Source organism: Tupaia chinensis, unplaced genomic scaffold (genome assembly GCF_000334495.1).
Source record: "Tupaia chinensis unplaced genomic scaffold, TupChi_1.0 Scaffold000116_1, whole genome shotgun sequence".
NCBI lineage: Eukaryota > Metazoa > Chordata > Mammalia > Scandentia > Tupaiidae > Tupaia > Tupaia belangeri.
The window spans coordinates 1,018,855-1,037,763 of NW_006159580.1; the positions used below are offsets into that span (position 1 = coordinate 1,018,855).

At 47.8% G+C, this 18,909-nt stretch overlaps 1 protein-coding gene across 6 annotated transcripts in view; it reads right to left on the reverse strand.

The window, feature by feature from the left end:
• The window catches only part of ANKS1A (ankyrin repeat and sterile alpha motif domain containing 1A), a gene marked incomplete at its 5' end in the record, with an annotated part of 128,034 nt that overhangs the window by 100,255 nt on the left and 8,870 nt on the right, over nt 1-18,909 (reverse strand). For all 6 annotated transcript variants that reach the window (XM_027770206.1, XM_014586168.2, XM_014586166.2 and 3 more), the window contains 6 exon segments: nt 4,724-4,816; nt 10,288-10,484; nt 11,694-11,795; nt 11,892-11,993; nt 12,279-12,354; nt 13,085-13,381. In XM_027770206.1, the coding sequence (XP_027626007.1) occupies nt 4,724-4,816; nt 10,288-10,484; nt 11,694-11,795; nt 11,892-11,993; nt 12,279-12,354; nt 13,085-13,381 (867 nt within the window).

Consider the following 18,909-nt stretch of genomic DNA (forward strand, 5'->3'; position numbering starts at 1 on the left):
CGGGCCCCCCCACCCTATAACGAAAACCTCTCCAAAAAAAAAAAAGGAAAAAAAAATGGAAAAAAAAAAAGAAACGGTCACCGTTCTTGCACAGAATAAGAGAAGACGACACTTTAAAATGGTGATTTGTTTTTTCAGTCAGCTCAGGCACTCACATAACGAGCCTTTTCACTTTTCCAATTTGCTTCAAATGCCAAATGACCATAGAATGGGTGACGTTGAGTTCCTCTCCAAAGAGGATCAGCTTCCAGGATTGCGCTCCACTGGTCGTTGCCAGTTTCCGATGGCCGGCCGCTATGCTCGTCCTCAAGGTTCTCACCTCCTTTCCAAAACTTCTTGAAGCACCACTGCACTGTTATGCTCGTTAGCAGTTCCTAGGCCGAATGCGTTGTTGATGCTGCAAATTGTCTCTGCTGCTTTACGACCCATTTTGAACTCAAATAAAATTGCCTGAATTTGTTTTTTGTCTAACATCACTTCCACAGTCTAAAATACATATAAAATAAGTAGCAAGCAATAAGTCATTAGCAAAAATAACATAAAGTAAGAAATGTGCATTAAAATGATCTATACCATAGCCACGTTCATTTAAGACTGTATCCAATATCAAACAGCAAACTTCAACAGTCCAGAACCACAATTACTTTTGCACTAACGTAACAGATAGACTCCTAGGGCCCCGGCAACGTGAGGAAGTGAGAAAGACCGCCTGACCAAGCAAAGCCTGCGCACCACGGCATCCCCGTCTAGAACCTACGTCCCGCCGCCACCACCATGCCAAGAAGAAAGCGGATGCTAAAGGGGAGAAAGCCAAGGAGCAAGACGGGCCACAGGGAAGACCTGCGAGGTTGTCTGCAAAACCAGCTCCAAAGCCAGGGCCCCAGCTAAACAGGTCCCTTGCAAAGGAGAAAGGGGAAAAGCTGATACTCGCAAGGGGGAGACTCTGAGATACCCAAACAGACAGGGCACAGAGAGCTGAGGGTGCTGGAGATGCCACGTGAAGTGTGCGCATCTGGCAGCTGTAATTCTGGGGACTGTACAGTTTGAAATATTATTATTATAATTTTTTTACCTTTTTCTTTTTTTCTTTGGAGAGGTTTTTGCTATAGGGCGTGTGAGCTTGCCAGACAGTCAGAGACAGAGAGACAGAAAGCGAGAAATCACCCCCCGGGGGGATGGTCACGCCGCAATCCCTTCTCCTCCATTCTCCTCTCGGGATCTTGGGCACGCACGCACACGTGCCCGGCATGAGTTTAAGCCACCGGGTCCGGGACACGAGCCGCGGTCGACTACATGGGAGTCCAGTGACATAGCCATTATGCTAACTGCTGGTCCCTGAAATATTATTTTTCTCAAGTATTATAAAAATGCAGAATTTTGTTTTACCGTTTTTTTTAAGCTATGTCCTGAGCACACAGCTCACTTTCCTTGCTGTCTGGGGAAGGAGCATTTGTCAGTGAGAGAAGGGCTCTGAGGCTGGACTGATTTGGGGGAACATCTTTCCTTTTTGGTTCTGAGACTTCCCTTAGCTCTCCCTGACTCAGATGCCTTTGGGTGTGGAAGAACTAAAATGTGTTTGTGATGTCCTCCCCTCCTCCCCCTTCACTATAGACTTTAACTCCTTCAAACCCGAGATGTGTTGGGACCTGACCATAAAAACCTGCCTACCAGCATGTCGGTCAGTCTGGGCTTTCCCATGACGTTGAGATGGCGTCCCTGCACAGAACCGCAGTTCCCTTTCTACACTGTAGACCTTCGATCGTTATTCTGCTGCTTTCCTTTCCCAAAAGTCAGGGTTAGCTCGTGAGAGATGCTAAACACCATGTTCAACGTGCAATGTCAAGCCTGGCTCCAAAGTTGCCCTGTTTAGAGCACCAAATGAAGACTGGTGGGTCCCACAGTAGCTTTCTGACTTGAGTCATCTATCGCAGAAAGGCATTTGAAAGGTGCTCACTGTTAATAATTGTCTGCCCATATCCTGCCTGAAATACCGTGATTGTTTATAAAAACAATGTCTTTAATAAAGCTGGATACAATCTAGCTCAGGTGAAAACCAGTAAGTAAAGACCGTAGGCCCAGTCATAGCAACGCACGCTGCTGAACAGGCACGGGCAACGCAGGAAGGCCACGTCTGAGAGAGCTTAGCGTGGTGGTGGTGGACGCCGGGGTCTTGGCTACTCTGGAGTCTAAGGCGGGGGGTCATGACACACTGAGACTGTCTTAGAAGAAGAAAGAAAAGGAATAATGATGAAGAGTGACGATTACAGAATTAAAGAAAAAAATTAGTATACTTTGAGACCATGTAATCACCAGTAAATGAGAGTAAATGTAGGATCCTAATGATCTTTCAGACAAACACTGACTTACGCTGGTCCAACTGATTCAGAATTCCAGAATTCCTGTCTCTCAAACAAGAACGTGCATCTCAGAGAAACTCTCCTGTCCAGGAGAGTAAGAGGGAGATTCTGTCCTGCCGCATCCTCACACCGTACAACTGCCGAAGTGCATGGTTTGGAAACCCTGGGAGAGCAGGAGTCCTGGTACACAGTGTTTCTTTAAGAGTTTTGCATTGGAAACTGGAATCCAAGTCCTTATTAAAGAGGCAACACATGGCTAGAGCGGTGGCAGATGGTGGGCACAGTGGCAACACAAGTGGACCTACATGGAAAGGCCTCAGGTTCACACCCTGGGGCTTCCCTGGACACGCTCCGGTCACACCTGCCCATGACCTGAGCTGACTGAGGTGGGGGTGAGATGCAGCACAGAAAACGCGCTCGGGGTGCCCCTCCACTCTGCAGCCCTTTCATGGAAGAAGTACTAGACTTAAATAAAAAGGTAGAGATCCAGCCTTCACTAACTATGCTCTACGTTACTAGGTTCCTCCTGGTGGGGGAAAAATAAGGTGTGTGTGGGGAATTAACCCAATCTTTATGTAAAAGTGGGCAGGGCTTTTCTGCAGCAATTGTATCTCCTTCCAACACACTATTACTCAGAGGTAACGAGAAGAGGCTGTACTTGTAAGGACCCTTACTTAGGACATGATAATAAGCATTTCGTAATTAAGGCATAGAAGGAAATAGGGCAGAATTTTTACCTGGTATTGAAATCCTCCCCTATCTCCAACAATGATTTGCACATTCCTAAAGGGCCTTCCTTCTGCTTACACATTTTATTAAACGGAAGTCATCCTTTAGGTTCCAATGTACTTATTATACTGAATAAAAGAACCTGTCAAACTGAATGGTCCACAGAAATATTGTAAAAAATTATTAACTTTGGGTCGGCAGGTGGCGTGGTGGTTAAGGGCGCTGGACTCCCACATGGCTGGCTGTGTGGTTCAAGTCCTGGACCTGGCGGCTTGCTTTCTCACTTTCAACCTTTCTCTCTGATCAAATCATAATAAATAAATTTAAGTAAAACCATTTTTAAAAATTGTTAACTCTGTCTTCTAGGAATAAAGTGTGAGATTTAATTAACCAGTTTATATCAGCTGACTTTTAAGTGAAAGAATATGACATAGACTCAGCTACAAAAGAACTATTAAAATCATGTAATATTTTAGTAAATACTAAACATGCCCTCTGAATGATAGGAAGTGTTAAAGGAGAATTTCAAGGATTAAAGATCAAGGAAAAAAAGAATTTTCTTCACACAGCTAAGCAAAAAGATTAAGTTATTTGCCCCATGACAGTATTTCTTTTTTTCTTCTCTTTTCTCAGGTTTTTGCCATAGGGTGTGTGTGCTCACCAGAGAGACAGTGAGAGGGAAAATGAGAAATCACTCCCCAGGGGGGATGGCCACGCCACAATCCCTTCTTCATTCTCCTCTCGGGATTTTGGGCATGCACGCACAAGCGCCTGGCATGAGTTTCAAGTCGTCGGACCCAGGACTCAAACTGTGGTCAGCTACATGGGAATCCGGCACCTTAACCACTAAGCCACTGTTGGCCCGATATTTCATTTTGTAAAAAGGTAGACTGTTCTTCCCAAATAGAGGGCTTTGATCCTCCTGTCCATCCTTCCCATTTCTCAGTTGAGCCTTCATAACTCAATTCATGTTTACCCTGGTGTGAAATAAACAGGGACTGTGCAAACACGGAAGTAAGACATTTGGAGCAGAGCCATCAAAGCTAGCTAATGGAGCACAACCTAGAGGAAAGGTAATTAGGGGAGGCCGGCAAGTGGCATGGTGGTTAAAGCGCTGGACTCCCACGTGGTCGACTGTGGTTTGAGTCCCAGACCTGGCAGCTTGCTTTCTTGCTTTCCCTTTCTCCCTCTCTGGTCAAATTAAAAATAATATTAACAACAACAACAACAACAACAAATGGAATTAAATAAATAATAATAAAAAACCTCAAGTAATTAGGGGGAACTCCACATTTTGTATCAAAAGACAAAGGTATAAACGCAAATGTTGAGACTGTCCAATTTACTGAAGCCAGGAGAAAAATGTACATTTAACATTCCACATGTGATGACAGATCAATAATTGGCCTATCTGCTAGAAAGCTATATTGAAATTCTTTGCTTAGGGCTTCTGAGTGAGTCGGAAAGATCTTATTCCACATTACAACACATGTGATATGTGTGATACGGTCCACACAATACAAACTCCAACCCAGAAAGTCAGTGAAAGGAGAAAGCAAAGCCTTCCTTAAACGTGTACTGATGCACCTCCCACAAACACGGATCTCAGTGATGACGATAAGCCCGCAGCCCTCTACCTCAGGAGCTGTCAAGGGAAAGTACTTCTTATCCATGCGGTCTTCCTCCTCTTCATCGGGTGGTGGCTTTGCCGGAGGCGGTGGACGCTCTCTCTGCAGAAGACGAAACATAAATATACCACTACCTCTATTTTCAAGTATCTAACTTTTTGCTTTAACTTTATCTTAGCCCTTGGAAATAAAAATGAATAATGTAAAGAATTCCCCTGAGAGACTGAAGTCAGAGTTTAGTCTCTGAACAGATGGAGAACGCTGCGTGCCCCTCCACAATTCAATTAGCATGCTCTACGGTTTTTGATGTCTGTAACAGGGATCGCAAACACCGTGCATGCCCGAGGACCACAGCGAGAAATGCCAGCAGGGAGAACATCGCAGCCTTCTGGAGAACGTCCTTCACAGTACTGATGCCAGCACGGCTCGGTTTTCTATGCCACAGAGAGGAGTCACCAGATCAAAGACGCAACATGGGAAATCGGTGTAACGAACCAAAGTTACTGAGGAAGTAATGAGGAAAATAATCAAGGGTGAAAACATCAATTCCTGGGGCCAGCAGGTGGCATGGTGGTTAAGGGCGCTGGATCCCACATGGCTGACTGTAGTTCATGTCCCGGACCTCGCTGCTTGCTTTCTCACTTTCCCTTCCTCCTTCCCCACACCTCTCTCTCTCTCTGTCCCTCTCGGATTAAAATAAAATGAAATAATAAAATAAAATAATTCTTATCAAAAAAAAAAAGAAAGAGGGAACCAGCATTTAGTGTAATGGCTATGTCGCTGGACTCCCACGTAGTCGACTGCGGTTCGCGTCCCGGACCTGGTGGCTTAAAACTCACGCTGGGCGCGTGTGCGTGCGTGCCCAAGATCCCGAGAGGAGAATGGAGGAGAAGGGATTGCGGCGTGACCATCCCCCCTGGGGGGTGATTTCTCGCTTTCTATCTCTATGTCTCTCTCTGTCTGTCTGGCGAGCGCACGCGCCCTACAGTGAAAATCTCTCCAAAAAAAAAAAAAAGAAAGAAAGAAAGGAAACCTCAATTCTTGTTCTAACTTCAATGCTGATACTGGTATATCCTCACTCATTAGTAAAGAGCTCAAAAGTGGTTTCTTACCCTTGGTCACCTTCTTCAATCATAACTATTATAAATCACTAGTTTATGGGACTTTCCTTTTTTTTTTTCCCAGCCAGAGAGCATGTGCACTCTTGGAGAGACAGAAAGACAGGGAGAGGGAGAAAGCACCCCCAGTGGGTTGCAGTCATGCCCCAATCCCTTCTCCTCCATTTCTCCATCCTTTTGGGATATTGAGCATGCACTTACATGAGCCCGAGTGTCTCTCAAGCAGCTAGGGCTGGAGCTTGAACTTCATGGCTGGCCATGTCTGTCCCCACAACCACCAGGTCATGGGCTAGCCCTTCTCAAAGACTATTTATTTTTTAAAAATTTATTTAATTTTATTTATAATTATTACTGTTTTTCACATTTGTTAAAGGACAAGTGCACTCACCAGAGAGAGACAGACAGAGACAGACAGACAGACAGACAGAGAAAAAGTAAGAAAACAAGCCATCAGGTCCAGGACTTGACCGGCCATGTGGGTGTCCAGTGGCCTAACCACCATACCACCTATTGGCCCCTCCAAGTCCTTTTTATTGTTTCTTTGAGAAAAACATTTTTTGCTATAGAGCACGTTCGCTTGCTAGAGAGACAGAAAGCGATAAATCACCCCTAAGGGGGATGGCAACGCCACAATCCCTCCTCCTCCATTTTCCTCTCAGGATATTGTTTCTTTGAGAAAAACATTTTTTGCTATAGAGCACATTCGCTTGCTAGAGAGATAGCGATAAATCACCCCTAAGGGGGATGGCAACGCCACAATCCCTCCTCCTCCATTTTCCTCTCAAGATTTGGGCATGGACGCATACATGCCTGACATATGTTTCAACTCGCTGGGTCTGGGCCTCTAACGGTGGTTGGTCACGTGGGAATGCAGCACCTTAACCACTATGCCACCTGCTGGCCCCAAAGCCCATTTTTAAAAGAAATTTTTGTCAGTTGTCTGCCACAGAACAAAAATTGGTAAGCTTTTAATTAGGAATCATTTAATTTTATATGTTGTTATTGTTTCTAATTTGACCAGAGAGAGAAAGCAAGCCACCAGGCCCAGGACTTGAACCATGTGCCTGTGGGAGTCTAGTGCCTTAACCACTACGCCACCTGCTGGCCCCTGGTAAGCTTTTTTGGGAAGGGTCATATAGTAAATATTTTAGGCTCTGAAGTCCACTCTGCTATTGTACAAAAGCAGCCACAGACGGTATGTAAGTGAATGAGTGTGGCTATCTTCCAATAAAACTTTATTTACAGGAACAGGCAGCCACTTCTGGGCTGTAGTTTGCCAACCTATGTGTCAGAGCAAGAAACTCGCTAAAGAAGAGACACTGGATTGGTTAGATCACGGGGAGACAATTTCAGAAATACACAGAGCGATGTGTGTTCACACACAGGTGTCCTTGGAGGAGGCTACTAGTAGCTGAGAACTACAGAAGGGTTTGCCATTGTGCCTTAGTGTCTTTTTTTTTTTTTTTTTGGAGAGATTTTCACTATAGGGCGCGTGCGCTCGCCAGACAGACAGAGAGAGACATAGAGACAGAAAGAGAGAAATCACCCCCCAGGGGGGATGGCCACGCCACAATCCCTTCTCCTCCTTTCTCCTCTCGGGATCTTGGGCATGCACGCACACGCACCCAGCGTGAGTTTTAAGCCACCAGGTCTGGGACGTGAACCGCGGTCGACTACGTGGGAGTCCAGCGACAAAGCCATTACGCTAACTGCTGGTTCCCTGTGCCTTAGTGTCTTTATCTCATTTATACTCCAAAGCTCTGGCCAGGCTCAGCAGTCAGTGTTCCTACTGAAAGGGATGGGGCCTGAACCAGGAGCTGGCCCACAGGCTCATTCCCTGGCCTGGAAATGAGTTTACTATGTCGCTGAAAAGTAAGCATTTCGGCAAGCCAGGACAGAGGTGAATGCTGAGTTAGACAAGAGCCGTGAGAAAACTGCAAGGAAACACGTTTCTCACGTCTGAGGAGACTCCAGCGCCAGCGTTTGGCAGCTGTGATCACTCTGCTAAACCTGCTTCTCTGCTCAGCATTACTTCTTTTTTTTTTTTAATTATTTTATTTAACTTAATTTATTTACTTACTTATTTTAATTTGACCAGAGAGGGACAGAGCAAAAGCAAGAAAGAGAAAGAGAGAAGGAAAGCGAGAAAGCAAGCTTCCAGGTCCAGGACTGGAACTGTGGTCGGCCACGTGGCAATTCAGCACCCTTAACCCCCACGCCACCTGCCGGTCCCATTAGCGTTACATCTTGATATGTCGGCCACTCTCACACCCCTGGAACCAGATGGAGGCCTCATGGCAACAACTTCCACACCAGTGTATTCAGGCCCAAGCAAGCTATTCAGATTAGACTTCCCACCAAGTCCCGCTTTCCCCACCCTTCTCTGCTCTGGAAGTGCAGGAATGAGTCTGGTGCTGGTACCACCTTGTAAGGAAGGGACCAGCAGAAGGAACAGGACCAGGTTCTCCCAGGAAACCAAGCTGAGGACACAAATAGCAGAAGAAGAACAAAATGAAACATAACGACATAGAGGACTGTCCTGGAAGGCTTCCCGAGGCTAGAAAGCCTAGAAGGAACACGAACGCCATCTATGGAAGAATGAATGATCCAGGACACCAGAGGGAAACAGAACTACCCAGGAGTCGCCTCCCTCTTCTTGATGTGAAAACTACACTGGGGGCCTGAGAGTACAGAACGGATTTCTGCACACCATCCTGTTTACCAAGATGTAGAAGAGTCCAGAGGCCACATTATCAAGGGCTGGAAGACAGCACAGCTACAAAACACAGGAGTAGGAATGGCAAGGCAGGGACCTCAAGAGGCATGAGTTTCTTTTTAGCAGGACCCCGGGAGGCTAGATTCCAGTAGTGGATGGAACAAAGACGGGTAAATCAATCACAGCAGCTCTTGTTCACAGCTTTCTTCAGTAACTCTCTGTTGCTTTTTGCAAAGGCTCCAGCTCCCCCTAATGGGCAATCCCTGTAAAAAACCATTTAAAGCAAATCTTCACAGCTGGAATTGCTGAATTCATTTGTGCCTAACAAAGTAAAAAAAAAAAGCAAAAAACAGTTCTTCCTATAGAAGCATAAGGCTATCAGCGTTCGGCTTACACACTTGCTTTCATCTTTGCAAGGAGCTGTGTCAAGGCCTCTTTTTTTGGGTCAGAGGACACACTCATTCTCCAGAGAGAGAAGTGGGGAGACAGCACCCTCACATGGGCCGTGGTTACATGCAACCCCTTTCCCTCCCTTTCTCCATCCCGTCAGAATTTGGGGCATGCACTCACCATGTTTTTATGCTGCCAGGGCCGAGATCTGAACTGTGGTTAGGTCATGTGGGACTGGATTCCCCCTGCACAGCGCCCTACAGTGCCCTCTGTCACAATCCTTGAGAACACCCTCTGGGGGCTGCCATAAACTGCCGACTTTTCCAAGAACCAGACTGAAGTGCTGAGACCATTTCGGGGCCGAGCAGGGCAGGGTAAGGAACCTTACAGAGAAAGAACACTCCGAGATACATGAGGCCTTAGCCAGGGCACGCCTACAAAGGCTAAGGCTTGCTGAGCAGTCAAAGCATCTTCAAAATGGTGGTCCAGATTCAGACCAAAAGAGAAAGAAGTACCAACCAACATCTGAAAATACTTCTCCAAGCGGGGTTAGCACCGGGGCCCTGCGACAGCAACGGCCAGTCCAGCTAACAGCAGGGCTCGAACCCCTGTGACTGCCTGACACCGCGGGAAGGCGTCAGTGGGACCAGTGGTCAGTACTAGGCTCACTGCAGGACCCTGGGGATGAGGAACTGGGGGGACGGGAGGATCCTGAGGCCAGTGTCAACCAGAAGTAAAAGCAAGCTAGAGAAAGAAGCGGGAAGCAAGGAAGACAGACCTTAAGAAGGGAAAATTCCGAGTTGTTTCCATCCTATAATCTCAACGGCTGTAGGTGCTACCCTTGGATAAAAACAGACCACCACAAACGGACACATACGCTGCCTGAAGACGCCTGGCGTCTTGCTGAAAGCGCGATCGGCCCACGTTCCCATGGATGCCTCCTCGTGGCCAGACGGGAGGTGAGCGCGTACTTGGGGCAGACAGGAGTTCACTTCAGCAAGCTTCTTGCACCGTGTTTCTGCTCTCCAGAGACAAAACCAATAGACAGCAAAGACCCAGAGACAGGAACGGACCTAAGGCTACCTGACATAAAATGCTTTAATCTGCTCTAAGGCCAGCAAAGTAATGGAAAGACGCCAACAGCTTACGCTGGCTTCAGTGAAACCGAGGTGCCTCCTGGACGTGATCTGCAGAGGCTTTCCACACTGAGCAGGGCAGCGCACGCACGGCCCAGGGAAGGGGGACTGGCTTCAGAAAGGCGAGCCGGCCCTGGGTCAGAGCTTCCCAGTGCCCCGGCACAGGCCTCCCAGCCCACACAGCCCCCCAGGGGGAGGGCCATGGCCACGTACAGGCCTCACTCCAGCAGCTTTCACTCCTGCGGCCTCAGACTCCTTGTTCGTGGATTCTCGGTCGGACGATCGCCCGCTGGCCATGCTGTCCAACGAGTGGCAGGAGACGGCGTTGTACAGCGCCTCGTAGGGACCTTCCTCTTCGGCATTCGTGTCGAAGTCGAGGATGAGCTCGGTCACTGCTTTCTCCACGTCACCTGAAAACGGGGTTGGAGGGTAACAGTCAACACAGAGGGAGCACCATCCCGGGGTCCAAACCAAAGCCTCTTTGGCAATGTGAACTTGACAGATGCTAACCTAGAGCAGGAAAAGGATTACTATACCCATGGCGGGAATGAACAGTTTCAGCTGCTCTTCATGCCTGAGATCTAAACTGATTTTTCTCTCATTTGATACGGAAAACACTGGACGTATATAAGGGATACTACCCAAGGCCTTTGTAAAATCCCCCCCCACCCACCTCAATCCTTTCATAGCGTCAACTTAACCCATGCAACGCGGCAAGGTGCACTGAGGCGGAGCCGCTGTGCCACTGTCAGGCTCACCCGGTAGACAACTACCAACCTCAGAGCTCTTGGGGTCCGGATTTCTAACTGCAAATTACCCAGTTAGAGACCAGGTGCCTTTGGATCGCTTGCTAACAGTCAGAACTATAAATGCAAAATCCTTAAAAGCTTAGTCAACTATAAATCCTCCTATTACTTGCAGATTATGGGGTCAAGAGAAAAAGTGTGTGGGGGGAGGAGACAAGGAATCCACAGTAGAGAGAGCTGGATACCCTCGCTCCTCTCTTTTTCATTTTAAGTTCTGTAGCCTTTACTGAGATGTGAACACGGGGGAAGGTGAAAGTCAGTATTTATTTTGCCTTTGCCATTCATCATACCATGGACCCGAAAGGCTGCTAAATAAATCTGAAAAGGTGGGTGCTTGCTAATGATGGAGAGGCTGGACTGCCTCCGCTGGCATCCGGACCACCTCTGTTGGCAAAATGATCTATTACCAAAATCTGTCACGTACATACTTACGAAGCACAGGACGCTCGGTAAGTATGCGCTGTGGGTTAACCACGCACAGGCCACTGTAATGTGCCTTAGAGAAAGGTGGTTTTGCTGAGATCTCAGTTCACCCTGAAATCATCCTCCCGACTACCAACCCCGAACAGATCCCACAGAGCCACCCTGTACAGGTGGAGAATAAAATAAAGTAGGGAGAGAAGTTCACAGGGGCCTAAGCACTGCCTGAGAAAAATTCTTACAGCAGTTGGGAAACAATGAATTGAACATAAACTTATAAAGTACTTACAAGGCCCTGAAATTCTCTCTTAAGTTAAGATTTCCCATTCTGCCCCAGGATGTTCGACCCTTTTCGGGGCGAGCACCCCTGTGCGGGCAGAGAAGCCGGCTTACCCTGAGCCTTCTGTGATGGGGAGCCCACACTGGAGGCGAGTGACGGCTGGGGTGTGGGGGCTTGATCTACCTCTTTTGTACTTCTTTTTCCAGTCGTGTGATCTATGTGGAAAGATTTTTAAAAAGCTGCACCAAATACACATGCCTTGGTTTGATTAGGGTGTCCCACGGTCACCCAGACAGGAGATGGACTGATACCTTCAATAAGGGCTGCTATCTGCTGGCTCTTTTGGGAAGGCAGCTCCCGGACGGTGTCTAGGGCAGTCAGTCCACGGTTATCCTTTATGTTGACATCAATTCCTGGAAGGGTACACCAGGTGGACCAGGGGGGTGAGCATTTTCAAGCTAGCCTCAGAGGAGGCCAGATTTCAGAGCACCTAAGGCTGCCAGCAGCACAACCAGTGTTGTCATCCAGAGCCATTTAATCCAGCTCCTCCAGGACAACTCGCACACTTGCGACCCCAGTGCACGCACACATACATCAGGTTCAAATGCAGCCAGCACAGATCCCCCTCTGAGGAGGCTAGGGCAAAACAATCCCAACCCTGGCATGCTGTGTAGACAAGAGCGCTGCCGACCTCTCACCTGCAGCCAGCAGGATTTGCACCACATCGGTCTTGCCAAACAAAGCAGCCTCATGCAAAGCACTGCCCATCTCCGTCTGGAAAGCAAACGAGAGCGCAGAGCGGGATGTCATCAGAACAGTTTGGCGTGGCTTCACACGACCAACGGGACACAGACAGGAAGGGACAGGAGAACAAAACAAACCACACAAAGCCCTCTGTCATTATCTTTCCAACTTTGCTCGTATGGATTCCAAAACCACAACTGCGGCCCGTACAGCAAGGCCGTTTGTGTGCCACCAGCAGACCACGTGGGAATAATTCACCAGTTACTCTCAGAGCCACCTACGGGTGGACCGTCTCAAAACTCTACCTTCCGGAGTGGAAGGAAAAAACGAGAAGAAAGGTGCAAGGGGAGGAAGACACCTTCCTTTCAAATGCAGTTTGGTCGATGCAAAGCCTAAGGAGCCCCTCATCCGCATGCGGGAGGCTGACGACGAGGCACCGGCCAGTTCTCCTGTGCTACAAGGTGCCGGTGGTGACACACGCATAGGAAGATAATGAAATGTCTCCGATTTTGAGAGCCGCTCTGTAAGCACGTCTTTTCAGGGTGTAATGACTACATATTACCCCCTGAGAAGAAATACAAAAATAACAGACTCATTGGAGTTCACTGGCCTCTAAAGTTTCACGGTAGAATGAGTCAACGAAAGGAAGCCTCAGAGACGCGATGGGAAACGTGCTAAGAACAGCCCAGCAGCATGGTACTTGCGCCTTTTCCAAAAGGACTAAGTCCCTTGAGCCTGGGAGGAGCGTTGGCCCTGCTACCTGGTAGTTGCTATCCATGCCGGCATCCAGGAGGACCTGGACCACGGCTTTGTGGCCGTTCCTCGCTGCCAGGTGCAGAGGGGTGTGCTTCTTAGTGTTGCAGCTCAAGAGGTTGGGGTGGGCATTGAGCAGCAGCTTCACCACCTCCAGTCGCCCGTAGAGCGCGGCCAGGTCCAGAGGTGTCTCGAATTTGTTGTTGCGCATGGTGGGATCTGTCAGCTCCTCTAAGAGCACCTTCACCACCTCCGTGTGGCCGTACTGGGCTGCGCAATGCAGGGCCGTCTCGTTGTCATTGTTCTGGAGGGTTAACAAGCAGAGCACATCAGAAAGGTCACTGGCAGACTGGCATCTCCCTGGGACCATCACAGTAAAACCACTGAAATTTAAATGAGAACAATAGCAGTCATACTCGGGGACTATTAGAAGTCAGAATCCAGACATAACTCTCCAATCGGCCACATCTTCCCCCAGGCGCTGCAGGGGAGCAGCCATCCGAGCGGGAGCAGGCTCCCATGCGCCATGCAGGGAGTATCTCCAGCCTCTGAGGGGAATGTGGCAGGCATCTGGCAGGGGCCTTGGCATGCATGAATACCAATAACATCACTGCCATTGCTTCATTTTAAACTTCAAGTGGTTTTTCAGCAGTTTATACTTATTCCACCCTATGGTTCTGATTTCGGATTTGTTAGCCACCCCCTGCCTCACACGCAAGCTTTTTAAACCATTTGTCATCCGTGTAGCATCTTGCATGCAAATCGATCAGCCAACAATGAAGAAAGAGAGCAGAGCACCAAAACCCACTCCCGAGCTAGCAGCCAGCAGCCACTGCCAGGCAAGGGAGGCCCTCGGGCTCAGTCACAGAGGAGCATGGGACCTGGACACTGCGCTGTGCCTGCTCGAGGGCCCGCACCGACCGGCACGTGCAGCATCTCCTTCAGTAACATGGCAGCTGGCACAGGGAAGTGTTTACGGAAGAAAGGTACGATCAGACTCTGGAACGTTTCGTGTGAGAGGTGCAAAATATTCAAGTGTAATATTGCCATCAATTCACTCACAGCCCGTGGCCTCTACTGCCAATTTTATTTCAGACTCATGCCAGACTCTGGGATAAAATGGGAGATAAATGATTGCGCTTTATCAATCATTACAAGCAAAATGTTAGTCATTCCAATGATTCTTTTACTGCTACCGACAATGTCTAATTAGACTAGAAATCATGTCCAGGACTTTTCCTTTTAGAGAAGCACTAGTGAGAAGAATTCTCCCACAAGCTTTTGAGATTTCTGAATTTATCCGGGAGGCTTCCGCCATTTTTAGGAAATAAAAATTTAAGAGGGGGCTTGTCCATCTAGTCAATATTGTGCACCTGTCAGTGATCAAAAGGTAAAAATGACACGTCTCTACAAATGTTTTAATTCTAATGACATTAAAAGTAACTGATTAGGGATTACCCAAACACGCATGCAATTCCAACTGCTTTTGATCGGGCATTTGACTGCATCATTTTTTCCAGCTACACCGAGGATGACAGAAAGATTCAGGGCTGCTCGGATCAAGGCCCCATAAGACCAAAATGATGGCACAGAAAATTTTAAAAAATGAAATAAAGACAGTAAAGGTAGGAGCAGGAGCCACATGCAAAGATAAGAGCACACAGATAAACGGAGGAAGCAGGGGAAGCAGCGCTGAGCTCAAACCCAGCTCAAGGCTAAGAGTTGCTGAGAACGGACAGATGCCTCCACTGGCCTCAGAACACCAGCTGCTAGCGATGGCCGCCTGGGCCACAATCAGGCCCCAGCAGAATCCCACACAACCTCAGAGTCTGGAGGAAGGGGAAATGCTTAGCAGAAACCAAATCCTTAAGGCCCCCTGTGCCGAACAAACCTTCTAGGACATCCATTTAGAACGCCTGTTTCCTATTAAGCTATGGCGTGAGTTTCCGAGCAAACTTAGTTCTGTTACTTCACTTTCTCATGATCGGACAGCTACGTTAACAAAAATTCACAGGAGCTTTATAGGGCGCAGCGGCGACCTGAAGGATGTTCTCCGAGTATTTCACCTCGATTAGTATGACAGCGAGGGTTGAGAAAGACACCCTATTCTTAGCAAAATTCCAATCCAGGGGCCAGCAGGTGGTGTGGTGGTTAAGGCACTGGGCTCCCACATGGCTGACTGCAGTTCAAGGCCTGGATGTGGCGGCCTGAAAATCACTGTGCATGCGTGGCCAAAATCCCAGGAAGAGAGTAGAGGAGGGATCGTAGCGTGGCTGTCCCCACTGGAGGGTGATTTCTCACTTTCCCTCTCCCCCTCTCTCTCTCCAGCAAGCACATGCACTCTATGACAAACACACACACACACAACCAAAACAAAAAAACCCTCCAATTCATAAAAGCTCCTCTTTACTTTAAAGGAAACGAGGGTCTTTTAAAAGTTAATGGAAACATGCATATTATGAAAAAAACTATGTATGGATTTCAAAAATGTTTTATACCAAAAAAACCTCGTATTTTAATTCCACTTATCCATGGACTTTTGGAAGTCCTCTTATACTGCCGTCCCTGTGATACCCAAGTTGTCTCCCAACAACCTGAATAAGGTCTAAAGAGCTGCAAAACTAAACAATTCAGCAACAAAGAACAAGTTTCCCTATTTCTTTTCTTTTTTTCAAAGAATTCTTTATTATCATTATTTTTTAAATCTCTTTTTTAAAAGAATTATTTTAACTTTATTTATCTATTTGTTTTTAATTTTATTAGAGAGGGACACAGCAAGAACAAAACAGAGAGAGAGAGAGAGAGCGAGCAAGCAAGCCACCAGGTCCAGGACCTGAACCATGGCCGGCCATGTGAGAAAATGAGAAAGCAAGCTGCCAGGTCTAGGACTCAAACCGCAGTTGGCCACGTGGGGAGTCCAGCTCCTTAATCACCATGCCACCTGTTGGCCCTCTATTTTTTTTTTTTTTGTTGTTGGAATGAAGGTAGCTACCACAAAACTGTCTTGCTAAAGGCAAGGTCTTGATCACTATGGCAAGTTTCTGGCTTCCTGTTAAAAAGGTTTAACCACATGTCTGTAGAGAGTTACACTCATGTTCATGGTTTAGGAAGTATTCCACCTATGCTTCACTCCTGCCAGACAGGGACACTACTCTTGAGTTTATGTCTGTGTTGCTTACATCTCTCTACCACTGAACACAGACACAAGAAGCTTATTCCTTTTTTTGTGTTTTTTTTTGGTTTGTTTTTTTTTAAAAGGGCTTTTTTGCCATAGGGTACATGTGCCTGCCAGAGAGGGACAGACAATGGGAAAATGAGAAATCAACCCACGGGGACGGGGTGGAGAGAGTGTGGCCATGCCTCAACCCTTTGTCCTCCATCCTCCTCTCCAATTCTGAGCATGCACATACATGTGCCTGGAAATAATTTTCAAGCCACCAGCTCTGGGACTTGAACCACAGTCAGCCATGTGAGGTTACAGTGTCTTAACCACCATGCCAACTGCGGGCCCTGAGCTCTTATTACTTTGAGCCTGACGAGTAACAGGGCAAAACATCACTAAGTGTTGATTCATGGACCCAGAGAACGGGAAAGAATCCAAGGAAAGACAAAGGCTCCTCGGCCGCTGGTACCGTCCCCGTTCACACCCGCTAAGTCATACTACAGCCCATCACAACCTCGAGTTTCCAGATTATATTACTGTGAGTCTGGACTGAGGAAGGGGAGTGAGGTGAAATATTCCACTTGACCCCGAGGTCTGCATACAAACTTCGCATTCTTACTCGTTTTTGAGACCCACTCTCGCTTCTCCTTGCTGTTATCAGTACTTCTAAGGGATCCCTGCATACCTCTCTCTCTGGAGACCCCGTTCAGTGTGTAGGACCAGGCACGTATGCACAAAGCACAGCAGCAGAGACGCATAAAGGAACATTTCCTCCGGTGCTTAAGATCACAGCCCGGCTGTACACGCACCCACTGCTGGGGGAGCCTAGGGCAGGGACACAGGCTACCGCTTTCTGCAGCGATGACGACACAGGCTCTAAAAACGTCCCATAATAGGAAAGAAAGGAAAAACTGGGTCTTCTCATAGTGGAAAGACAGAGGGAAACATGAGAACTGAGTCTATCGTGTAGAAGAAGAGTTAGACACACTCGGTAACGCTCTGGAAAGCAGAACTCTGACCACAGGACAGAAGGTTTGGGAAGATGGGGATCAACCAAATGGAAGAAATCCCAAATCAGCAGAGGCTACCAAAGCAGTAACTCTGTCATTAAGAAAAACAAATGGCCGGCAGGTGGTGTGGTGGTTAAGGCACTGGACTCCCCCATGGCTGACCAAGGTTGGTTTGAGTCCCAGACCTGGCAGCTTGCTTTTTCACTTTCCCTTTCTCTCTCTCCCTCTGGTCAAGTGAAAAATAATAATAAATAAAATTAAGTAATTCTTTCTTTTTTATTTTAAAAAAAAGAGGTTTTTGCTATAGGGTGTGTGCACTCGCCAGAAAGACAGAGACAGAGAGACAGAAAGCGAGAAGTAGCCCCCCAGGGGGAGACGGCCACGCCGCAATCCCTTCTCCTCCATTCTCCTTTCAGGATCTTGGGCACGCACGCACACGCACCCGGCGTGAGTTTAAGACACCGGGTCTGGGACTTGAACTGTGGTCGACTACCTGGAAGCCCAGCAACATAGCCGTTACACCAACTGCTGGTCCCCAATAAAGTAATTCTTTAAAAAAAAAAGAAAAGAAAAAGAATTAAACTAAGGGGTAGATGGCCCGCCTTCTAGGTGCTAGAGGGAAAGGATTCCTCCTTGGGTAGGGAGCTGGCCTAGATCAGTGTTCTTAAATCAAAATTCTCAAAGCCCCATTTTGGAATTACACTGGAGCTTGAAAAGAGCTAGTAATGAGTCCAACCCCATACTTGTCAGGGTAGCACCGTGGAGGGGAAGGCCCAAGAAAGTACTACTGAAAAGCTAACCACCCTGCCAGGCAGCAGCTTCATCAGGAACCAGTCGTCACCGCCCATGACGAGACGGGTTTGGCCCAGCCACAGAGGAGCAGCGCCAGCACAGTTCGGCTCTCGGTCAGCCCGTACACCCTGGGGTGTGCCCGTGACCTGGCTGGGAAGGCTGGGGAGGACCCCAGTGTGAGACCTACCGGGTGCGCTTACCACACTGGTCCATTCTCTCTCTCTCTCTCTCATGAATTTAAAAAAAAAAAGGACTGAGACAAACTGATCTCATGTGTCTTATGACATGAAGCGCTAAAAAAAGACCTCACATTGGGGCCGGCAGATGACATAGTGGTTACATTGCTGGACTGCCACGTGGCCCACCGCAGTTCATGTCCCAGACCCAGAGGCTTCAAAATCATGCCGGGCGTGTGCATGTGCCCGTGGATTCCAGGAGAATGGAGACAGGATTGTAGTGTGGCATCCCCCCAGGAGGCGATCTCTCACTTTCCCTCTCACTCTGTCTGTCTCTGGTTAAGTGTACATGTCCTAAGACAGAAACATCTTTTTTTTTTTTTTTCTTTTTTTGGAGAGGTTTTTGTTATAGGGCACGTGCGCTCGCCAGACAGACAGAAAGAGACAGAGAAATAGAAAGTGAGAAATCACCCCCCAGGGGGGATGGTCATGCCGCAATCCCTTCTCCTCCATTCTCCTCTCGGGATCTTGGGCATGCATGCACACACCCCAGAGTGAGTTTAAGCCACCGGGTCCGGGACTTGAACCGTGGTCAACTACGTGGGAGTCCAGCGACATAGTCATTACGCTAACTGCTGGTCCCTGACAGAAACCTCTTTTTTAAAAAAAGACATAATATCATTTGCATGGC